We start from the raw sequence: 21,849 nt of genomic DNA on the forward strand, positions 1-21,849 counted from the left end.
CATTGCCATGTGTAGTATGTATCTTGCAGACAGGAAGCTGAATTAATATACATTTTTAATCAAAATGATTCAGCCCCTTTTTCATGAACGACTGAAGTTTGTATAGAAGGAGTAAATGTATTTATCGTCATAATTTATCTGTATAACTTTCAAAATTTAGGAAAAGAGAAGAGTACATTTTTTGTCAAAAGACCATATGATTGGAGAGTCCTCTGATTTAATGTGTTACACTTATATGTCTAAGGTCAGTGGAACTTCTTTTCATTTAGCACATAAATCATGTAATACTTACTTTTAGCCCCAGTAATGCACCTGATTCTTTAGGCATGGTTGTTCTCTTGTTAAGAATAACACGCCCAATTAAGCGATCTCCCTCTTTGGAGGGCTGCCACGTTACGGGATGCTGTTAAAAAACAAGCAATTAAATTGAATTGGAATTTTAAAAATGTATTTAGATGCATATGTATAAACCAATAAAATTACTGCATCATCATGTCACAGTTGACACAAACATCCTTCAGATGTGTTACATAATGCACCTGAGTTTTCCATGAGTATATCTGTTGGACTCTGGCTACATTAAACATTTATGCCTCTTGTAAGAAAATCTCTGCATTAAGTCTACAGATAGAACTATAATCCAGTTCAAACTTCAATATAATTAAACATTTTCAATATGTCTTAGATAATAAAATTAAATATTTATTTTTAAATTACACGTCTCTGAAAAGCACATTCAGAAATCCTGTTCTTTTAGAATAACATATGCAGGTCTACCATATGAGGGTGCATTATATAATAAAATCAAAATTATGCTTTCCAATTCCAAGTCTTAAAAAAAAATCACAAATCTTTCCCAGAGCAGCATCACACTCACAACTGCTTTTTTTTTTTTTTTTTGGTTCATAGTGAAATTAAGGGCTGTGTCTATAAAGGAATTAAATTCAAGTTAAAATTCAGGCAATTTTATAAATACACATTTCAATAAAACTTTCTTTCTGATTTCCATTTCCTTGGTAGTCTAAAACAAATTTTCATATGATTTGTGTAGAATACTTTTTATAGTCAAATATCTAGGCTGAACTGAAATAATTAGCAAACATTTTAACTTATGCTTGTGAATCCCTATTTTCTATTTCTTACCGAACTAATAGGGGACGTCTCCCTGCTGTGCCACGTGGCAGGATCCAGCCAGTAATAATCCAAGTCACCTGGAAGAATATGAATAGAAAGAAATGTGTAATCTCTCAAACAGAGAAAGATGTATGAATGATTACTTCTGCATGCATTAATTTTAAAGTGCAATCGTTTGATGAAGGAAATGCAAAACTTTTCTTATGATTCAAATCAATATATCAATTTGAAAACAATATAGTGTATTAATATGAAATAATTATATTTTATAATTACTCTCCTTTTTCATGAATTGCACCTTAGAATTGGTTGTGCACACTGTCTATTTTTACCTTTGCTCAGTCCAAAAATGGACCCCAAAGCATCACACTCACAGCCATTCTCCTCCCCACCATTTCCATAATAAACACACAGGACTACAGCTAATGATGACACGAGAGGGAATACTCCACAAAATAGGCACTTAGCTATAGCTAAGGACAGAACAGTAAACCATGCTCTAGAATCTGCAAAGATCAATGTTGTGACAACAGGTACTGTACAGAGCGAGAGGCACAGGAGCAGGAAATAGAGTACCAGAGGGAACAGCCACACAAATACAGCAAATAGTACCAACAGCAGGTACAAGGCTGCAATCTTCTCTTTCACTTGGGACAAACTTATACGCTGTGTACCTCAAGAAAAAGACCATGAATTAGAGTGCTCTGGAAGCCATCAGCCTATCAGGACAAGGAGGGCAGTTTTGGCAATGTATCTTCAATACCTTACTTTATAAAAGAGATCTCTGTAACACTATTTTATGATGCCTGTGTTCATTTATAGTAGTGGATCGAATAGAAACTCAAACAAAGCATGCAAGGTAGAAGAAGATACCTTCACATGTAGAGATTTTTTAATTTTTTCTCTACAAATACCTAGATGCCAATTATGAAATACAATTTGTAACATTCTCTGTAACTCATACAACCTTTAATAGCTTATCATCTACATAATCATATGCCCAAGTTTATTTTTAAACAGCATATTACTATCATATGCATTTTTGTGGTTTCATTAGCTACTGCAGTTCTGCAGGTTGGGAAAACACATTAAATCACATTAAAGATCTTTCAGTTTTATTTTTAGGATCCTTCCTTGTGCCTCTAAAAACTTCAAAATTACAAGAACAACAAACCCACAAACTACACTGACACCTGCAGTAAGCTCTATGATACAAAGCTCCCCAAGTTTCAGTAATGGACTCAACAGTAACACCAAAAATGAACTGTCTCCTGTGTGGGGCTGGCCTGTCACACGCCAAACACAACACACTTTGTCTTCTTGTTTCAGAGTTATTTGCTTAGCAATAGGGAAAGCAATAGTTCAGCTCCAGCATGCAGACGAATGTATCCAAATCCTCAAACATATTTCTGCTCACCCTCATTGTTTCCTGCTTTCTTTTCCTTCTTCCTTCCTAGATTCAGCTACTTGCTCCTAGTTTCCCTGCCAGTCTTCCTCCTGGTTACTGCAGATCCATTTACTTCATGCACCTAGCATCCTTCTCCACCTAGTCCCTGCTGCAGCAAGATCCTCTCATACATCTTCTGTCTTGTCTAACCTGCTGATTTTCCTATTCTTACCATCTACCTACCCTTTGCTGCCTTTTCTTCCCTGCCCATTTTTTTCTGTCTTCTGTCTGCTTCTGCTTCTGGCTTTAGTGTCCTTTCTGTATTTTAATCCCTCTTTAGCCTCAAAACCTTTGATGCTAAGCTACATTCCTGCACCCTCCTTCCCACATCTAAACCTTTAGGTGTCTATCCCTTTTTCCCTCTTCTGTCTGTCCCATGCTTTGCTAAATTCCAAGCCATCAGCTACATCCACAGCAGCTGGCCATGACACCAATTCTCTCACCCTCTGCTCTCAAAAGCTGAGAGCAGGAACTGCCCTGCAAATGCAGCTCTACTGAGCTGGAACGTGAATGATATGCTCAGAAGCTATAAAGGCAGCTATCAAATCAAACATCTTGACTGAAGGTCACTGAAAGTGGTAAGTCTACCACTTGGTAATACTTTAAAAGCTGCAAGAATATGTGAATTGGATGGAGAAAAATACACATTCTTTAAAAATGACTCAATTTTAAAATTTCCATTAAAATTCAGTATGATACAGACCACTGGCACACAAACGTCTGGGGCAATTTACAACTATAAAAAAGATTATACAATGGAAAATGTCAGTTAATCTATTCATAAACACTCATCAAATAGAACATAAAAGTTAAGACACAAATGAAAAAACTCCCCAAATGAAACATTAAAAACATTTTATGCCAGCAACACTGATACAAGGGACATCTGCAGTTCAGTACTCCGTTATATCTTTGAAAATAATTTCTCCTTGGTCATCCTATGCCATTGCTGTTTCTTTGCCTGATGCCTATTTATGCTATTCTTGCACCGCCACACTCCAGAACTCACTCTTTAATTGCACAAAATAACCTCATAGCAGCAGTGTTATGGAGATCCGGGAATAGGTAAGTAACATGCAAAAACTTACTAAGAGCAAAGCTTCAAAATTTCAGGTTTTCTCAAAAAAATCCCCACCAAAACTGAAAACAAAAATTCCTATACACAGAGAACACTCAATTGGCCAAAGTCATTAAAAATAACTAGTAAAACAAGAAAAATTTAAGACATTAAAGAGAGGAAAAAACTACTTTCATAAGGAGCAAATAATAGCTTTATAGGCTTAAACTGCTTTTAAATACTTTTTAAACCATTCTTTAAAATCATGAACTTAAAAATAATAAGCCCCCATAAAAATACACATATAGTGTATCATTATTTTTTGTACATTACTGATGTATTTCTAAAACATATTGTGAAAAATGCATTTGCAGTTTTAATGTATGATTTCCTTAAGACCAACTGAGTAAAACAGAGTATATATTTGTAAAACCTTATTTCCTAAGGGAAGAATTTAAAAGTTGTATCCTAACAGCAAGGAAATGCTTTTCCTATTAACAGGCTGCAGTTCAATTACTTTACTCTTGGATGCACATGGATACAATAATAACTTACAGAATACAAATGTGTTGAGCTTTTTCCGTAAGTCTTTTGCAGCCTTCCATCAAAATTCTAGATGGGGAGTAAAACTCTTAATAAATTCTCATTATTTTTATATCTGAAATGTGTGCTTTCAAAATAAAGGAAAAGCTAACTCATACAACCAAAAATCCATTTTCTCAAAAATACTTTGTCTTCAGCAGCACTATTCATACCAAAAGCTAATGCTGGGGTACTGTGATTTCAAGTAAGATCCTGAAAAGCTGAGAATTTCTGGAAAAACAGCCTTGTCCCTCTCACAAAGCCAAAACAAGCATAAAATATGAGAGGGCCCGTTATTGTGTATGAACAGTTATGCTGATTTCCAAAGAGTCTTGAATACTGGGGATAAAATACCCCAAGATGTTTTCCCAAATCCATCCAGACTGTATTCAGAGACTACTGTTATTCAGCAAAGAATGTGCTCCAGCAATTTGCTCACATTCGTATGTGCTGGATTTGCAGGAGGTACTAAAGAAAAGAAGCAGAATCTAATGATAAAAGTCAGTCAGCCCATGTTAGGCACTTAATTGACCATTAGCAGCATGCTGCTGCTAATTAACACAGCGGTTCTATCAGATAACTAAGAAACTTAGACAAATATTTTTCAGAGGCTACATCTAAAATTACTCTGCAAACTGAATAGTCAGACTACATCTCTCTAATTAACTCACAGAATCATAGAATGGCTTGGGTTGGAAAAGACCTTAAAGATAGTTTCGTTCCTTATCATATCTTCCACTAGAACAGGTTACTCCTAACCCCATCCATGGCTTTGAACACTGTCAGGGATGGGGCATCCACAACCTCTCTGGGAAACCTGTTCCAGCACCTCACTCCATTCACAGCCAAGATCTTATCTAAATATGCTCTTTTTCAGTTTGAAGCCATTCTCCTGTGTCCCATCACTACAATCACTTGTAAAAAGTCCTTCTGCAGGTTTGTTGTAGTCCTTCTTTAGGTAGTGAAGAGCTACTAGAAGGTCTTGCCAGAGCCTCCTCTTCTTCAGGATGAACAACCCCAACTCTCTTAGCCTATTTTCATAGGAGACATGCTTCCATCCTCTGACCATCTCCATAGCCTTCTCTGGACTCACTCCAGCAGCTCCATGTCCTGCATATGTTGGGAGCCCAGACCTGGATCCAGCACTCCATGTGGCATCTCACCACAATAGAGCAGAGGGAGAGAATCACCTCCCTCAACCTGCTGGCCATGCCACTTTTTAGGCAGTCCAGGATGTATTTGGCTTTCTAGGCTACAAGCTGCCAGCTCACATTGAGCATTTCATTCACCAACACCTCCCAAGTCCTTCTCCTAAGGGCTGCTTTCAATCCATTCTCCACTCACTGTACTTGGAGTCTGTTGATAAAATCCACCTCTCTCCAGTTTAGAGGCAAGGATGCCATATATAGGACAGTGTCAAATTCCTTGCACAAGTCCAGGTAGCTGATGTCACTCTTTCTTTATGCTGCAACCTCATTGTAGAAGGCAACTAAATTGGCCACACATTATTTGCCTTTAGTGAAGCCCTGTTGGCTGTCACCAATCACCTCCTTATTTTCCAGTTTCCTTAGCAGAGTTTCCAGGATGATCTACTCTATGATCTTGCTGGGCACGAAGGTCAGACTGGCCTGTAGTTCCCAACACCTCCCTTTTCTTTTTCTCTTTTTAAAAATGAGGATTATGTTTCCACTGGGCACTTTCTTGATCTCCCAGTTCCTGCCTTTGCCTGTGGCAGCCTGGGCAGTGTGGCTGGAGCACTTCTCAGTGAAGACTGAGGGAAAAAGTAATTCAGTACCTCAGTCTTCTCCATATTCCAATCAGGTCTCCCCTTTCCTTCTGGGGAGAGCCCACATTTTCTCTACTCTTCCTTTTATTACTAACACACTGTAGCCACTTTCCTTGTTGCCCTTGATGTCCTCAGCCAGATTTAATTCTATCAGGGCTTTAGCTTTCCTAACCTGATCCCTGGCTGCTTGGACAATCTCTCTGGTGAGCTGCTGTTACAGATGTGGTACATCCTACTGTTAAGCAGGAAGTTACCTCTACACCCAGGAAAAAACATGATATCATTTTATCAGAAAAATAATTCAGTGTATAAACAACATACGCTAAAATCATTCTAGTTCAAGCTGCTAGCTAACCCCATTAAGAGAATCTGTGAGTATCCTGCCTTGGCAAACAGCCCTTGCATTAAGATGGCAAGCAGAGAATTCAAAAGCTACCTATTGCCTATTTCTATAGAAAGCTTCACAAAAATGCTCATTATCTCTTAGTCTCAAACCAACCTACTTCAGATGACTACAGTTAAGAACTTAAATCCTTGCAGGACAAGATCTGTGTTTTACCATCTACACAGTTCCAGGACAGGCTGGCTCATGCAGTTTGTGGGAAGAATGCATCATAAGGCTGTGAAATACAGCATTTTCTTTTGTAGTGAAAATATATAATTGCACTGGACTTCAGTTCCCTGCTGGTAAATGTCCTAAGCACTGAATATTGACATGCTGTAAGATTCCAAAGTTAAAATAAAGACTAGTACACCTTAGAAGTGACAATTTATATATATAATACTCCTACTTCAGATACAAATGTGGCACATAGCTCTCAAAACTAGAACTAGCCTCTAAAATTGCTTCCTCAATTCATTATTTATTTAGGTATTTTCATTTAATGATGAGATATAAAATTACTTTTCTGTATCTTAATTAAATTTCTGAGTAACAAAAAAAACTTTGGAAAAGGGTCTACACAGCTTTATCAAGCACTAGGCTTTCAGATTTAGATAACTGACAATCTCGGCTTATTCAATACGAACTGAAGACAAATGGTTATTCCTTACTTTTGCACTTAGAAGATAAGAACATTTCATACTCCTTCTCATACAAAATAAACATGTTTTTGAAACAATCCCCTTAGTTTAGAAATCTTTTTTGAAGTGGTAGTTACATTGTGAATAAAGTGATGCTGATTGATATTTTCAAACAAGAAATATAGAAATAATTAGGCAAGGAAGTAGTGAACTGAAGAAATATTATGTAGATAGTTAAAGGCACTAATATTAAGCTAAAATCCAGTGAAAAGGAAAATCCATTTGACTTCTCCCCTAATTACCATTGCAAAGTTGTTCCTTTACAAGAGTTTGCAAATTCATGATTATTTTTTATTTTGTAAAGGAATGATTTGCCCATTGGTGATTATGAAAAAGTTTTTCAATGTATTCTTTTTCTTGCCTGGACATCAAAGACAATTTTCTATGATCTGTTTAAAATTAGTTTCTTATCCAGATTTAACAAAGAATTTTTATGTCATCGATTGTGATTTGCTTTTAACTAGGTGTACAGGTTAGACATATGCATTTTTATAATGAGATACTGCACTTGTGTTCATTGATGAATGAAGGTTGATCAAAAGACAGATTTCCAAAAGACCTTCCAACACAAACACAATTGGGCCCATTTCTGTGTTTCACAAAATGGACTTCCTACCCAAATTATTTCAGTGTTGTCTTAAGGCTTTATAAACCACTGAAAGCAAGGGTTACTAATCTTACCAATGGAAGCTTAAAACCAAAAATCACAACCTATCTAGTAGTAAACAAATGGAGAAGTTTTGAATGTTCCCAAAATTTTTAACATGGACACAAGTGACATAAGGAAGCTGTTCTAAGTTTCCTGAATGTGTAGGGAATCTTCTCATGAACTCCCTGAGCCAACACTTAGTAACTTCACTCAAACACCCAGAGTCTTCAAAAGTTCATCAACACCTTTCCAGCTAGATGTTTATTTTTATCTCACAGACCATCTAAACTGCTATTCTTATTGCAAGCATGTGAGCCCAAGAGTGTGTATGATTCACAGAGGGATGGTCCTCAAAAGTATATTCTGTAGGGTCATGACAAAGTGTGACAGATGTAGAGATGTAAAATATTAAGCAAGATGCACAAACTTCTATTAATCTGAAAGTCGTTTTACAAGGTTGATTAAAAATATTTTCTTGAGGATACCAGAAAAATGGTTAGCATCAGGAACTTAAAATCAGCAGGCAAACATTTTGATTTTGATACTCTGGCATTTAAAGATTTAAGGAAAATTTTGCTGTCTAATTGTTGTCTCTGATTTTGCTGAGTGGGATTGCTCTCTTGAGTGGAATCTAATTTTCCAGATGGATGGAAGGAGATGTCCTTCTAGAAATGTAGAGCTTCTCTGAAAAAAATTATTATTTCTATTTAATTCCAATTCAATATTGACACCAACTTGTGTCAACAGTTTCATTAAATTCCTGTTTCACATAATTAACACTTTCAGTTTTGATATGATTTCTTGATAATATTTTTGTTCAGCCTATAATGAAATTTTAAAAATGTATAGCAAGTCATATCAAAAAGTCAAATGGTCTCATAATTTTGGATACGTATGTACACAGCTGCCTGGTACACTAAAGGTCTGACAAGTTCTTAATATTTTTTCTGTTGTTTTGAAAGAATTCCCAGCACTTCAAATATACCATGCTGTTCTTCAGCACAACACATTTTTTTTCCCCTGTGGGTTGGTTTAGGTTTTTTTCCCCTATCTCCTGTGCACATTAAACCAATTGAGTAGGTGTTGATTGCAAAAAAGGTAATATTTCCATTTTGGTCTCCTTTGGTATTTTTCCTCTGAGAGTTTAAAAAATTCTTAAGTTTTTTTATTTTAGTATTTTTATTTTTTTATTTTAGTATTTATATTAACAAATTATCATTTAAAATCAAAGCTGAAAATACACTCTCCTCAAACCCTAGGCTGTTTCTATACACCCAAATTTTAGCTAGAAATTTTAAGAAGGATGAAGAAAACAGAAAAGAAAATGGCTGTAAAGCTGTAAAGCAGCAAGCTGTAAAGCCCACACATTAGAAGTACTGTGGGGTTTTTTTGGTTTAGTTTTTTGTTGATTTGGGGGTGGCTTTTGGGTTTGGTTTTTTGTTGTTGTTGTTGTTGTTGTTGTTGTTATTGTTTCTGTTTGTTTTGTGTTTTTAATTATCATTCATGAGTATCCTCAGTTATGCTGCAGTAGAAGATAATGAAAGGTTTTGTTTCTTCAGTTCAGAGGGCAATACTGCAGGGAGACTCTTTGGAGTGCACTCTGAGAGATCACTGACACTTGCAAAACAATAAAGCAAAGGATCTTTGGAGCTTTGCTTCCTACCAGTAGGGAGGAAATAGTTAAGAATGTGATCATGAATAAACTCATGATCTTCAAAAAGAGAATGAAGCTGAGCAGAAAAAAAAGCCAAAAACCTTTCTACAAAAAAAAAAAAAAAAAAAAAACACACCAAAAAACAACACCAAAACCAAAACCCAAAAAAATCCTACTGCCAAATAACCAAAGCAAAACACTCCAACCTTCTCCAGCCTTAGAGAAAATTAGGAAGCAGACACAACAGCAAAAGGAGTCCAGCTATCATGGAAACATTTAAGAAATCCAATATTGGAAGTAGAACCAGGCCAATTCAGAAGAGGGAGAAATGCAGTCAAAGATTGACCAACTAAATCATAAATGTTTCATTTTCTGGAAGAATCAATGGAAAGTTCCCTTTGCATGTGTACCTTACAGTGAACAAGTACCAGGAAGCACACAAGACATAAGTAGAAACACAAAATAAAACACAAACAGTAATGTATGCAAAAAAACAACTGAAATAATTCTGTAACTATTTAGTCCCTACTACTTAGCATCTAGTACCAAGTAGTTGCCAATCTAGAATATTATGTAAAGAACCTGCTACTATTTGGCTCTATCAGCAGATGTCAAATATTTTCATTTGAGCAGGAGTTTTGTTTATGAGCATGCCATGTTAAGAGCCACACCAGAAGAAGTGTCTAGCCTAGGGTGAAAATTTATTTAGAAAATAATAGTCTACATATATTCTAACCATATTTGGCTAAAACTGATAACAAATACCCCCTGAAGTATTCATTAAACAGGCCTGTAGTGTTTGTCTGGAACATAGTAATAGTCAACACTCACACTACTGTTCCATGTAATGAAACAGAAACATATTCGACTTGTAAGTGACTTGACCCCAAGGACAAAGGAATGGCTTTTCATAGTAGGCCAGAACTAGACTTCAAAGCTATCTTGACAAACTAGAAAAAAACCAAACTGGAAATACAAAATCAGGCTCAGAGTAGACAAGGAAATGGCTCCACACTCAGACCAGGATAAACAAATGTAGAAACAGGGAGAAATCCACCAGCTGAGAATTAGCAGTGCAGAAGATGATGGGGGGAATGCAATTGATCTCAATGGTAACAGGAGAGGATGGCACGCCTGTCTGCTGTTGGAAAACCACTATCCTTGCCTTTTGGGAATTACAGGGTTGGCCAGAGACCAAGACTTCAGTGCCTTTCCTACTTTTGCTACAAAAGTACCTCCAAAGGTCACACTGGTGAGGAACTTAAGGTTTTATTCTTCATTCAGTGGACTTTGTTTTGTTTTGTTGTCCATCAAGGTTTGTTTTTTGGGCAGCCTTGTACTTAACCAATACCCTGACATAAGAGCTGACCTTGATGACAGCTCATTCTCTCAGGTTCTGTCCTTGCAGCACACAGTTCAGTTTTCAGAGAGCAATATTTAGGATACTAAAGAGTCATTATGGGGGAGAGATGATATACATTTAATGGACAGAGAGCTATAGATAGCCTGGTTTAACAGTCCATTGTAACTCTATAGTCGGGGGGTGTGGGGCTCTGTGATTCTGAAGCATCTTTTAGATCTGCCAGGTCCATGCTATTCCAAAGGCTGGAGACATGCTGCTGATTGTCCATTGCCCACAGCACAGCCTTGAAGCACCACAATGCAGGGTGTCACTGCTCTGTATTTCTCAACCCCAATCCCATTTCACCTTCTTCATCTACTTTTGCCAACATGTGCAGGAGACCTCTGGAATGCAGTTTACAGTCATCTACGCAGTGAATAGCTTGAAGAAGAAACAGAGATTTAGCTTCTTTATGTACCTATAAACAACTTATTAAGCATGAGAGAGTGCAAGGCTGTGACCTTTGCCAAAGGTGTTCTCCAGTCTTATCCTTTAAACTCCATGGAGAGCAAAGACTGACCATTGTCTTTCCCAACCTCAGCATTCTGTCTTGCTGATATTCCTGCTGCTGCTTCTGTTCCATCTTTTTGACTGACATTAAATCATATTTTCTCCAATGCATCCCTCAATATTATGCTCTCAGTAAACTCTAATTCTCCTCTAAACTCTGTAGAAATTAAATAGATTTCTAACATATATATCTTAAAATATAGTATATAAAACATTATTTTCAAGAGCATAAAACCTCTTTCATGACTTATTCTAACATACATTTTTAGGATTAATTTTTCTAGTGAAAAAACTGCTTTTCAAAATCAATTTTTATAGACAGTGTTATCAACTACTTAGATATAGGATTTTAAAGGTATTTGTTATTCTCAACACACTGCATAATCCCCAAGGAACTTGCAGTGGTGGATCCTTCATCTCACTTTCCCCTGTGACCCTTCAGTGATTTAGCTGAGGACCTTATTTCAAATACAAAAGGGAAAAGCTGATGTCCTTCCCTGTGCAGAAAAGTGCAGTGCATCAATATAATCATGCAGAAATAATGTACAAGATAACCAGAACTGTACATTTATTATAACCCATATATTATTATAACATAACTGCATCTTATGATAAACAAACATATTTTCATTCTATGTACATGAGTTTGATGATTTTTCCCCCTAAATAATATGCAAAAAAGAAAAGTAACATAATCACATTCCATTCTGAACTTTTTCAAGTTCCTAAGAAAAGAATAATTCAGGAGATTGAGGACTTGTCAATTGTCTTCTGCCAAAAAAAAAAAAATACAGAGGAATTTTCATTTGTTTCCTGAAGTAAATTTCTAAATTCATTATCCTTAACTTCTCCAAAATGCAGAAGTCATGATGCAATAGGAATATTTTTATTACTTTTCAGAAACATTTCTATTTTGATGTGCACTTTCCAAACACAGATTTTTTTTAAAAGCTCATTCCATATAGCATTGCTACTGTCAAATTATATTTAACACATGAGCTTTCAAAATATAAACATAACTGAAACACATTTAAAAGCAACATGGCTCTTTATTCCCTCTTTAAGCTGAATATATGCTGCAATTAACAACTTAACATTCTGAGGATACAACATCTCCACTAAAACTGCGCAGTTAAATAAATCTGTTCATAAAAGGATATAATTCTGTTTAAAAATATGAAATATAAAAAAAATAATTAAAACCTCAGCACTATATAGCTCCTTATTTACCTGTCCCTGAATGCAACGTATGGAGCAGAAACTGAAGAAACCCAGCAAACATAGCAGCTTCAGCAAGAGAATGCTTAAAGCACAGCTGGCATCTAGTAGGTTGCTGAATCCAGCCTGCAACTGTAGCAAAACCGTAATGCCAGCAAAAATCCACTTCAGTGTGAAGGAGACGATCTCAAAGAAGTCATGAGGTCCTTGCGTCCTGATCCTAAGCCAAATTATTCTGCAGTGTCAAACATTCAACACCAGTGACACCAAGCAGGGCTAACGAGAGCTCTTGTCAGCAAAACAAATCTCTGCAGTGTAGTGCAAGCATCGATTACTGCATTAGTGCACTGCAATGACAGCAGGGAGTTTCAGCCTTTAGAAAGAGTTCATGGTTTTAGGAATCCGGAATCAAGGATCCTTAGGAAACAAGATGGGGGGGCGGAAAAAAGCTCCTTCCTCTCTGGAGAGAACAGGAAAGAAGTTTCTTAGTGCTTTTAAGCCAACAGTAGACACAAGCTCAGGCACCTAAGTAATCAATACCACTGCTGCAGTTATTATTTATATTCAGCAGTGGTGCACTGAACAAGTTTAATCAACTGCGTAGCCAAAGCAATTGTGTTTTGGAAATGTGGTTTTTTTAATTTATGTAAGACATCCCAAGCTGCAGTTTTACTTCTAGCACACTGAAAACACAAACTGCCCTTGAGAAAACTTACCACTTTTTACAAATTAATAGGATAATTTAATTCTTTTCATATGTAACAGATGTGTGCATGGAAACATATTTTTGTATAAGAAAAATATACTCCAAATAAAAACCCCTGGGAAATAACATTTTGTATTCCAAATTACATGTTCAAGATAAAACAGAAAAGCAGAACTTGTATTTGCAAAAGCCAGATGATTAGAGAATTATAGCTAATAGAATTTACTAAAGTACTTAATCTACTGTAATTGTATACAAATGATACAACAATAAAACTATTTCTGTGGCAGAGGTAGCCTTCCTCTGTACAAACAGATGGTTTTCTGCAGCCTATCTACATACTGCAGGACTTCCAAAATACAATGCAGAACATCCAAAATACAAAAAACCTGCTGTTTAGAAACTAAAATGTGAGAAAGCAAAGCAAACAAAGAGAAGCTTAGAAGGGATAAAATATAAATAGTAAAGCTAATGAGAGCTTACAGCTCTTTCATACTTAACAATATATGGATCTGTTAGTAATAATAAAAATAAACTTTTAATCAAGTTGTTTCCCTGTAATTCTGGATCAAACCCAAGGTACTGAACACTCTCTTTCACATTCCCATGTCAGTCAACAGCAAAAGCCACAGAATATCCCTGGACACTGCTGACTTTAAGTGCCCCCAGTAGCACTCCTGTATCAGCAGGAGGAACATACAACTGTCTAACTCTGCCTTATTCACAAACATGCCCTTGATAGGAGATGGTTTTTTGGAGGAGAAAAGTGTCCAGTCCGTATATATTTTAAGAGACAGTGATCATCTGCTACTGACCAAGAAACATATACCCAGCTTTCTCCTAAAGCCAGAAACATTTCTTGCAAAAGAAACAAAAGACCGAGTATGTCAAGTGCCTGATGCTTTCACAGCACATCCAGTGACCCTTCTGCATTCCCCCCTGAAGGATGAGCTCCTCTTCTGCCAGGGCAGGCATTGAGGGCTTTGTGTCACTTTCAGAACACAGCACACCTGGGTCCTTAACATGCACCTCACCTCACCTGCACATGCTAAACAAAGGCAGGGGATTTTGTCATAACAAAAATCAACAGATGAAAAATTCTTGCTTGCTACAACCTCAGAATTTGTAAATGAGACTGTACTATATAGGGCTCGCTTTCTGTCTTATTTCAAGTGTTCCTGTCATTCCCAGGCATACACGTGTCTGTGAAAAAAATAATGAACTAACCTGAACACATTTAGAAAGGTTGTTTGTGCCTCATGGTGTTGTTAAAGCTCTCACTGTCTCCCACTCCCCTATGTGATAACTCCTCCCTGCTCCTCTAGCAGGCAGTTCTTGATGCCCATTTTACCCACTGCCATCTCTAGCCATGAGCTCTGCCCAAGTCCTGCCTGACACCCACAGATGGCAGAGGTGTCTGCAGGTATTTGCTGAAAATAAGGGAAGAGAGGAGCAACAGAAGAACGTTCTGAGGTCAGAAAGGGCATTTTGCAGAAAAGAGCAATACCACCAACTCCAGCATGCATTGCTCATCCCTAAGGGTGGATTTCATTCCTCCCAGCCCCAGACACATCAAGCCTTTTGGCTGCCCCCAAAGGCTCACCTGACAGCTTAAGAACAAAGTACTAATAGTTGGTCTATTTACTTTTACACCATTAATAGCATCAAAGCATAGGAAACTAACTGTAAAACAGGACATCATTCCATTTTCCTAGTAAAAATACATAATTAAGTTGTAACACATTTTCAAACTTTGCACAGGATAGCATTGCCTTTGTAATCTCTGCAGGTTTTTTCCTTTGTAAATGATTTTATTGCCACTATCTTCTGAGGCACATTACACTACACATCTGATAGATAGATATTGACCATCGTATTTTAGCCCTTCGTAATCTTCTTGCTAATAGCTGGTCTAGATATTAACTTGTATATGATACTCCTGCAGTTATAAAAATTTCTAAGACCATTAGAAAAGCATGAGATTGCTTAATCTCACACAACTCTACCATTATTCAAGTTTTAAGAGAATAAATTCCAAAAATAAAACATACTGTTCACCTTTATGCCTGGGTGAAAATGCAACTGTCCTCTAAACCAGAGGTTTCACAACAATTTTTTGTAAAGAGGAAAGTCAGAGAATGGTCCCAAGCTTAATTCTGTACCACAAAAAGACCAATCCAAGTAAAGAAACCCCTATGCTTAAAGTTGGAATTTAAATTAGAAAATCAGGGAAACAACAAAAAAAGATCTGTATTGCAGTCTCCAGACCTCAAAACCAAGTTACAGTGGGCAAGATATTCTAATACAATTGCAGGAGTCTTAGATACAATATTAGGTATTGCATGTGACATTTTGCACTGTAGCCCTGTCTGATCTGCTTCAAAAGGTCCTGGCTATTGGGGGAGATGGACAGTGACCAGACAAAGCACATTCCACACCTCTACAAGCAGGGAAAGAAAAAGACACTGGGATGGTTATAGAACAAATCCTTCTGGAATGCAGTCCCAAGCCCATGAAGGCCAAGAAGGTGGCTGGGAACCACCTGCACAGCTTTACCAAGGGCAAATCTTGCCTGACCAGTATGATTTCTGGATCTGCAGGCAAGGGGACAGCAGCAGATATTGTTTAATGTAACTGTAGCACAGCTTCCAACCAAGTCTCTCACAATATCCTTCCATTCAAATCAGAGAACTATGGATTGACTGGTGAGCTGTGAAGTGGGTGGAAAACTGACCTAATCACTTCACTCAAGTGATGGACAAAGGACTGGAGTTTGACTGGTGGTAAATTGTTAGACACATAAAAAAGGACCAGAAGAAAGATGCATGGGGAGGAAACAAGGCTTTCCTTTGCTCTGCTAGCAGCACTCCAGACACAAAAAGCTCCACTGAGATTGTAGAAAACTTGAAGTAGTCTTTGGCTTTGCATCCAGAATTAAACGCATTAGAAAAAAATGTACTTGCTTCTGATAGGCTTAAATGCAGTGTTTAGCTAAGACTGAGCTAATTAAAACATGTGCAGCTTAAGTACATCTTCTCTTCAGTAAAGTATTGCCCAGAGAAGAGACTGAACGTTTTTCAGTCTCTTTTTCAGATTCTTTGGCAAAATAGTTACAACTTTGCAAAGAAAATGTTTGACCATTTACCAGACAAAGACTTCTATGCATAAATACACAAATGCATAAATTCACACATTTCTGAAGAAGGAGTTACAGATTCACATAGGACTAATTGTGAAATTTTTCATAACTACTGAAGAAAACTAGAGGTTAAGAATGCCTGGTGAAAAAGACATATAGCTCCTTAAAGGAAGGTCTGCCCTTAAACACATATCATACTTGTTAGAGCTCATCAAGTTCCTCTCCTTCCAGGTATGAGCATTTTCTGTTTATATTCCTAGCAGATAACATAAAAATTAAAAAAGCACCGAAGGAGAAATGAGGTTGCCAAATCAACAGAATAATATGCTGAAGCTAATATGTTTGGTCTTTTATTTAGCTTGGGCTAAATCAATACCATGCTGTTGCTGCTCTACAGCTTTCAATTCAAACCTTGATCCAAGCTAATCAATTCAAAGTGAAAGTGAAGTGACTTGCATCCATCTGAATAACACCGTGTAAAAGCACACACTGGGAGCAGGCTGTGGTGTGCCTCCCACTGGCATCCCATGGCTTGACCACATCGTTCCTGGAGGTCCTCTGGGGAAGTTTTACAGAACATCATCCACCATTTTGCAGCAGACTGGCAGATAAAAGAGCATTTCTGCACAACCAAGTGACAGGAATCCCTTCAAGTACTCAAGTCTGAAAGAGCCAGTAAAGGAACACCCTGCTATTTATGGCTTTTGTAACCAGCATTCCAAGTTCCACTGTCAATGGTTTAGTACTGTGCTGCCACTGATGTTTCATTTCCTCTGCCTCCACCTGGGATTGACTCAATTGTTCTTGACTCCTCTGAGGAAGATGATTGTGACAGTGAAACTGGAAAGAGACAAAATGAACACTCACCCTAGAAAACCTAGGCTGGGCCTTCAATTCCATAGGTGCAATGGCTGAGATCTTTGCTATCCAACCTTCGTGATTCAGTATTTTTGCAATGCATTTATCTTACTTACCTTATCTGCTAAAAAAAAGTCAACAACTCCTAAGATACATCATTTTGATAACTGGCCTTGCCTGAGGAGAATCTACTGACAATCAAGAGAGAACATCAGTGCAAGTCTAACAGCCACTGTCAGATTTACAGATTTCTGGACTTCCTCTGACATCATAGGATAATGAATTGACCTCTGTGTGTAAGGGGATTTTGTGGCGTATTCTTCTTCCTGACAAGGGCAGTAAGTAACATATTAACTTACAATATCCATAAAAGATCTGCTGGATAGCATTTTTCAGAGCCAAAGGTCATCTTAAACAAACCCTAATTCAAGCAATTTGCTCAGATATCCAATTGCTAACTGAAGTTAAATGGTGCCAAATCTGCAGGCACTGACTTTATAATTTACTGATCAATGGCATCAAAGTATTATTTTTTTCCCAACTTTAACTACTGTTTCTAGCTTTTGTGCTACTATCTCCACAGAGCTAGATTTTCCCCAATTCCCATGCCCCACAGCACAGTGGATGTGGAAGATCCATATTCCAAGTCCCTTCCTTGCCTGATGCAGGGTAAGCTGGTTTGAAGGGTTGCTATGCCAGCACCACTTTTGACAGCCATGCTCAAGTACAGGCTTGAACTGACAGAACCAAATTGCTGCAATCTATTCAGCCTGTAAGAAGAGGCTGCAGGCATCCACCTGCACTTGAGTTTTCCTGCCAAGAGAAGTCGAGCAAAACGCATTCCATTCAAACCCAGACACAGCAAAAATAGGAGCATCAACCTAAGGTGACAATGTCATTACAGCTTATTTAATTCAGCCACATAACCTTACAAAAATTTCTTAAAACAACATCTTTTCTCCCTTCAAAAACTCTCCACCCCCATTACAAAGTAAAAAACCAAAAGATTACACATGTTCTGAACTAATTCCTGTACAGGCTGTGATTGAAAGGTTATACAGCTTGGGGTGATAGACATTTGTGTGTTACTATTTTATTCTGTTTCTGTATTTCAGGATAATTTTGACAATTTAACTCACATGGTTTTCTTTTATTTTCCTTACTATCTAAGTGGATGTAGATATGATTTAATTTCTGAATCCTTCTACAATTCAGATTCCGCCCAGATCCTTTAATTCTAGAAAATGTCAGGTTTAAAACTAGAAAATAAAGGAGCAGTGCCATGTGTACTGACCATTCCAAAAGGAACCTCTATTAAGCAGCATTTTCTATTATTTTAAGATGTTATATACCATCCAGACAAACAAACAAACAAAAATTGCTAAAACAACATATCTAAATGTAGGTTTTAACAGTGACCATGCTGTTTAAGCATTGTCAGAAAATTCATTCCTAATCCTTACAAAATTTTTCTAGGGCAAAGTAAGATTAGGTCCACAATAGCACAGATAACTGATGTTATGATGGCAACATGCCTAAAATTCATATCAATATTTGTTGTTGCAGCTTTTTTTTTTTTAAGGGAAACTATGCGGATATATTAGAATTTTTAAGGATATATTTGAAGGGAAGTCAAAATGTAAATGGTACATTTGTTTAAGGAAAAAAACAACTGCTCACTGGAAAAATTAAATGTCTTCCTAAGTGTTTCAGTGATTTGTAGGAATAGTCATTCCCTAATACTTTCTTAGCAGTGATCTTTAAAACTTGGTAACAAGAACAGATTAACCAACTTGTTTCATAACTGATTTCAGAGCAACCTTTCTGTGGAAAAAAGCCAGCAGCAGCACACCTGGATTTATTCCCAAACATTCAGTTCCAGTTCCATTCATAGGGGACTGCTTTGCCCTTCCCAAAACATTGTCTGCTTAAAGAGAGTGACAACTCCCCTACTGGCAAATCCACAATGCCTCTGAACCTACCTGGGTACACTGATAAGGTTCAGCATGTTACAGAAAAATTGGCAGAAACAGCAAACACCAGAATGTTTTGAGAACCTACATCCATTTAAAATTGTATTTCTGAGCTCCTTTGTAATGTCCTATTTTATCTGTAAGTGCATGTCACTTTTATACTGTATTTTAAAATCTGAGCCTGTAGAGAATACAAAATTCCTAGGCATACCATGTATTTTGATATGAACTGACACTAATTTGCTGTGGTAGTGCTCTGGAGCATGACAGGCAAGAGCTGGTGTTACACTTCTGAACGACCCAGGGCTTGGCAGAGTTGAAAGAAACGTGGCAGTCACTAGCCCTGAGCTCATGACACTGGTTAGTATTCACTGCCAGAGCAGAAGTTTTTGCTCACCTCCTAATTCAGCTGAGAACTGTATGAAGTGCACATGGGTTAAAGAGAGTCACCTGGGGAGCACAGGTGACATGAGCTTCCTGCTCTGCAAAGCTGTGTGTCACTCCTACCCAGAACTGACAGCACACCAGTGCCAGGATCTAAAATTCCCACCTCAGAGGCAGGAGCAAGGCTGAGGCACTCCAAGGACTGTAACTAGCTGCTTCAGAATGACATTTCCTCTCTTGTGACACCTGCTGACGATCTGCAGAACATTCTGACTTTCAAAAACATGACAAAGGGAAAGAATAAAACAAAAATCTGCAGGATTTTATATCACACGTAGCTCTATTCCCTATCTCTGGGATAATGCCCTGTTAATTACATATCATGATCCTTGAAGTATTTAACTGGAACAGACTCACATACATTCGATTTCATATAAATATATGTATCCACAAATTTGTACACCTCCCAGAAAAAATCTTGTCTTAGTAATGCTATGAAACTACAGTAAAACAAAGAATATGAAAACATTCCTTCTTATACATTATTTTATATTTTCCTTTTGTTCCTGAAGCCACTTGACTGTAGCATTCCTGAAGCAGACAATGTGGTCTCCCTAAACAACTGTTTCTTATGCATTAGAAAATTAGCTTGGAAGGATAATTTGGGTAAGTAGGAATAGAATATGCAGCTTCACCAAGATTTCTTAAGCACAAACACAAAAAGTCATGTGGAAACGTGTAACTCTGAACCTCCCAAATTTTGAAAATCTGGCTCAAACAAGAGTACCTTTCCCTTGTTATGTTTTGTGGTTTTTTCCCCGAGGATAGGACTCAGTTCAAGAAATGAATAACTGCTTCCATTTCCACATGCAGAATATGTCCCAGACATCACTATTAACACTAAAACTACAGGACAATGTAAATCTGATTATGGAAAAAAAAAATTGCACATGCAGATAAGATCTGAAAAAGGTTTTTAAATTACTGGTTCAAGTAGTAAAGTGTGCCTGCATTCCTAGATTCTCTTTGTGCTGAGAGAGAAACTGCTGCACAGAGGCTGATAAAAAAAGTGAGATTTGACTGCTCCATCTGGTGGCTCATTAAGCACAATTTTAATGGTTTAAGAACATGTGGCCTTATGGTTTAAAAAGGGCCACGTCTGGAGTTTTTGTTTTCTCTGAGCAACAGGGCAAAATAAATTCTTAGAACCTAATTATTTTAATAGCATGGCATAAAAATGTAGAAATATTTACCTATTTTTAGAACATAACTATATTAAACTTTGATATAATTTTATTTTATATTTTTAGATTTTTCTATTTATTAGCTGATTTATGCTTTTTAGTTAATAAATGTCATAAAAACCAGCAAATGTCATAAAAACCAACAATTATACAAATCGTTCCTTTGAATTTATAGCAAGATACATTTATATTTGAGTTTACGTTCCCAATGAAAAGGTACCTATGTTTTCATTAAAACAACAAAATTAATAATAAGCCAACCATTAAAACATATGCACTACTGACTTGTTACTACAAGAAGCAAATTTCAAAGCTCACGTCTTATTCAGCAAGTGATTTCTATTTGCAACTGACAACTTATAAGCAGATCTAGAGCACAGAATTTTAGAGGAAAAAAGAAATGTGTGCCCTTATGTCTACACCAATTTATTCCACGAAAATTCTAAACAATTCTGAGAACTTGGGTTCTTTAGAAAACTAGTAAAAATATCATGACAAGTTGCTTTAAATAGAATTCCAACAATCATTTTGAGTATAGCTAACTAGAATTGAAGCCCATATTGCAGAGGAAATAATTACAAAATTGAGGACTAGGTCACAAATACTGGAACTTTAAATTCTAGAAATTAATGTGTACATGTTGCTGCATATCTGAAAACATTTTGTCTTGAATTACACATGCCTGAGAGGTAGTCAAGGAATATAAAACAGAGGGAGAGTGATTTTTTACACAGGCAGATAATGGTAGGACAAGGAGGAATAGTTTCCAACTAGAAGAGGTTTAGATTAGATATTAAAAAGAAATTCTTTACTCAGTGGGTAGTGAGGCACTGGAACAGGTTGCCAGAGAAGCTGTGGATCCCCCATCCCCTGAGGTTCAAGGGCAGTTTGGATGGGATATTGAGCAACCTGGTCTAGTGGGTGGATCCCTGTCCATGGCAGATGATCTTTAAGGTCCTTTCCAACCCAAGCCATTCTATGAATAAAACCATTTTACATATTCCTTTACCACACACAGTTCCC

The 21,849-nt window shown here is 37.1% G+C and overlaps 1 protein-coding gene across 1 annotated transcript in view; it reads right to left on the minus strand.

The window, feature by feature from the left end:
* Positions 1-21,849, minus strand: part of LOC128785029 (regulating synaptic membrane exocytosis protein 1-like) — a 160,186-nt gene that overhangs the window by 125,436 nt on the left and 12,901 nt on the right. The window contains exons 3-4 of the mRNA XM_053937106.1: positions 1,144-1,211; positions 293-403 (exon numbers count right to left, since the gene is read on the minus strand). Of these exons, the coding sequence (XP_053793081.1) occupies positions 293-403; positions 1,144-1,211 (179 nt within the window). The remainder of the gene's footprint in view (positions 1-292; positions 404-1,143; positions 1,212-21,849) is intronic.

The sequence above is a fragment of the Vidua chalybeata genome, chromosome 3 (genome assembly GCF_026979565.1).
Source record: "Vidua chalybeata isolate OUT-0048 chromosome 3, bVidCha1 merged haplotype, whole genome shotgun sequence".
Lineage (NCBI taxonomy): Eukaryota > Metazoa > Chordata > Aves > Passeriformes > Viduidae > Vidua > Vidua chalybeata.